The sequence below is a fragment of the Erigeron canadensis genome, chromosome 9, assembly GCF_010389155.1.
Source record: "Erigeron canadensis isolate Cc75 chromosome 9, C_canadensis_v1, whole genome shotgun sequence".
Taxonomy (NCBI): domain Eukaryota; kingdom Viridiplantae; phylum Streptophyta; class Magnoliopsida; order Asterales; family Asteraceae; genus Erigeron; species Erigeron canadensis.
This window is the reverse complement of record NC_057769.1, coordinates 59,509-62,989: the sequence shown is the minus strand read 5'-3', so window position 1 is coordinate 62,989 and position 3,481 is coordinate 59,509. Positions and strand designations below refer to the sequence as shown.

Sequence of the window (3,481 nt, the reverse complement as noted above, 5' to 3'; positions counted from 1 at the left end):
TCCTGCCCCTTAACTTCTGATCAAATTTATACCATTATTAATGTCGAAATACAAACAATATGGATGATTTTTGCCAAAAACATTTATTGAAGGAATGAAAACTGCAAAACAAACAAACCACATAAACGATTTTCGCATTTAACCCTACAATTATTATAGTTTGACATTGTTCCTGTATATGATTACGGTATTTCATGTTGTTCCTATATATGATAGATTATTTTGTTTACATGATAAAAAAAAAAAAAAAATTATCGAAGTAACATTTCCTAAAAACAGAGAAGTTACTATGTAAAACACATGTACAATTAATTTTTTCATTTCCTTCACTTAAAGAAAATCAATCAAACCTATGCGCGTTTTTTTTTTTTTTGACAAAGGCAACAAAAACTATGAAAAGGGAGAAAAAGTAAAGTTTTTTTTGGCAATGGCTATATGGAATTTTTCACAAATATGCAAGAAAAATTTGATTCCATGTATCAGGAACTCCTGGCAAACACCAATGTATGCAATCTGCGAATTTTAGGGGATTCGCTTTTTCGTCGTCGGTCAACAGTTTGCCTCCCATTTCGGTGTATATAGAGGAATGAGCATCTACTCTGTATTCAGATAGTTGGGTTACATTGATCAAAGTAACTGGGACTTTCATTCTTCCCACAACACTACCGACTACGTTCATTATCCTCTTATCAGATCCAGTGCCCCAATGTCCTTTTTTCTTTACTGGTTCTGTTTCGTTGTAGCATTTGATCCCTCCCTTGTTGCCCCAGTCCGCACTCCTACATATATATATAGCATCCATCAATGCACAAACATAAAGTTAATACTTTTATTTCAACCTATATAGACTTATCATTGCTAAATTAAGTTTTGGTTATTAGAATCTTAATAAGGGTACGTAAGAACGGTCTTACCTTTGATGCGTAGGGGACATGGTTGTGAAAAAAACTCGGGTTCTGTTTCGATTGACATTCGAGTCAATCCAGTTTGCCCACGTCTTCAAAGCTATTCTATAGGAAACCGGAGCATCTAATTCCTCATACCCGTCTTCTGCATTTGCAAATGAACCCCACCTGTGCTCCCAAATAGATATAATCACTTGCCAAAATTAGCAATTCGATCTTGAAATAAAGGAAGCAAAACATATATATGATATGTGATTGATTAGATAAAGTGATAGGGCTAGTTACAAGGATTTGATCTTGGAGCCAGTCATCCACCAAACATAAGTATTGAAAACAAGGACATCAACTCCTCTCCAATGTTTGGCATGTTTTTCTACGGTATCCACTCTCAATATTCTCTTCTTTGGATCTCCGATTATTTTTTCATCAGTATTCGAGTCTATTAGAAATGGCGCCCAATAGAACTCAATTGTTGCATTGTGATCCTGCGTTCACATAAAACCAAGATTTTTGTTACGTAAAAAATTAGTAATAAATACTTATATATAAATGTAGATAATGAAGGTTGAGGTTTTTTAATTAGAGCACCTTTATTTTAAACACTGAATGAACTTTTCCACGTCTCATTGATTTCTGATCGTTTGGTACAAGAAATTCGACCAAACAAACGAAAGATTGCCATTGCCCTCTTTGTAGCGAGTCTCCTACGAACATTACCCTCTTTCCTCGGATTTTCTCAAGGGCGAATTTTGCATCAAACCTGATGCAAATATATATAAACTCTCTCTATTAATTAGTTGTGATCTGTTGAACTTGATTCAGTAGAAGCCTAGCAGTTTTTACGGATTTTCTTTATAATTTAAATTATTGTCGTCAGACTAGAATAGTCAACTAACTAGTAGTATTATAATTACACGGTGATCGAGAAGGAGAAATGGAAAATGAGTATATAAAATTTCGGGATAAGTATCCTGGAATGTAACAAACTTTAGACAAATGTTTATAGTAGGAAATACTAAAGTTTTGTGTATTGTATGTAAACAACTTTAAAAAATGTTTATTATATGTAAGAAAACATACGTGACAACCATATAGAGGTGCCACTTGTTTGATTTTAATTGGTTGAATACATTTTCCTACATACAATAAACATTATTTTCGAGGTGTTTACATATAATACACAGAACTTTAGTTATTTCCTACTATAAACATTCGTTCAAAGTTTGTTACATTACAAGATACTTATCCCTAAAACTTCAAACCTGGGAAGGATGCAATCATCAAGCTGCCACTCCCAATGACGATAATCAGAATCGGGCTTTCCATTCCTAACGCATGACACTTGCCTATCAAGGTAGGGGCATGTGAGGTCTGTGTACAAGGGCTTAAATGAGTGATTATAGACCCATTTCCCTTGAGCAACGTTGCATTCATCTGGGTCAAATATGAACCTATCATCTACCGCCATTGCCTTCAATATATCATCATCTGATGATGATGATGATTCTGATGTAGAACCAATTCTACTTCCATCTGTTTCAAACAATATATGTACATTTCTTCGTCAGAAGTTACAAGATTTTTCTCTAATTAAATTTGAAAAAGATAAAAAATTTCTTCTCCGGAATTGAAATCGAAATGCATTTTCCAAAAAGTTTTTTTTTTTTTTTTAATCTTTTTCCGAGGTGCATAAAATTCACTTATGCACTCTAATGTCACAATTAGAAAATCCATTAGTTAAAGAAAAAAGAGTTGCTCCATATAATTAAGGGAAATGATAAAAATGTATCACAATTTTTTATTTATGTATCATAATGTACAAGTTTTATAACTGACTGTACAAGTCAGTAATGCATACATATATCAATATAATTAAATACAAGGTACGTACTATACCTTGAGTTGATTTGTTTGTGGACTTGGAATAACCTCCTGCACCCCTTTTGGCGCAAGACTTGGGCTTAAAAACGTTGGGCCGGGAAGACAGCAAATTGATTCTCTCAGTATACAGTAGAAGAATGAAGAAAGCCAAGGAAAAGAACAACACGGCTATGATAGACACACGAGGAGGGTTTGCAACGATACCCATATATTATAAAAAAGTTTTTTATCATGTATATTTCATGAGGAATGAAAACAAAAATTTCTAGCTGATATGGAGCCTTATAATAATGATTTGTGTGACATTAATTATTATATGTTAGATGATGATATATTATCTGTTAGCAATAATGCAAAATTATAGGGGTTTTTTTTTTGTAAAGGCAGTTTGGAGTAGGAGTGAAGCTAAAGCATTGCATTTGAATGATATCATTTGAAACGCATTTCTTTATAGAGGAGGCTGGCCGGGGTTCTGCTACACTGTGCGAAATTAGTTGCGACACATATATGATAGGAAGTTGTAAGGCCATTTTCTTAATTTCTCACTACAACAAAAGATTCATTTATTCACACTCATTTAAAAGAATCTCTTGAACTACTTACTATTCTTGTCTTGTCTTGCACCAAGTAATATAATATAATACGGACTTACGGAGTACGGGAGTAGTAATTAGTTATTGGAAACCTGATAAACC

The 3,481-nt window shown here is 33.5% G+C and overlaps 1 protein-coding gene across 1 annotated transcript; it reads right to left on the bottom strand.

Annotated features, from left to right (window-relative positions):
- Positions 1-303: 303 nt before the first annotated feature.
- On the bottom strand, positions 304-3,094 carry LOC122582707 (protein trichome birefringence-like 3). The gene is made up of 6 exons (XM_043755131.1): positions 2,802-3,094; positions 2,168-2,438; positions 1,494-1,665; positions 1,191-1,390; positions 915-1,073; positions 304-779 (listed from the first exon to the last, which is right to left on the bottom strand). The coding sequence occupies exons 1-6, from the start codon at positions 2,992-2,994 to the stop codon at positions 446-448; spliced, it is 1,329 nt and encodes a 442-aa protein (XP_043611066.1). The 5' UTR covers positions 2,995-3,094; the 3' UTR covers positions 304-445.
- Positions 3,095-3,481: the final 387 nt, after the last annotated feature.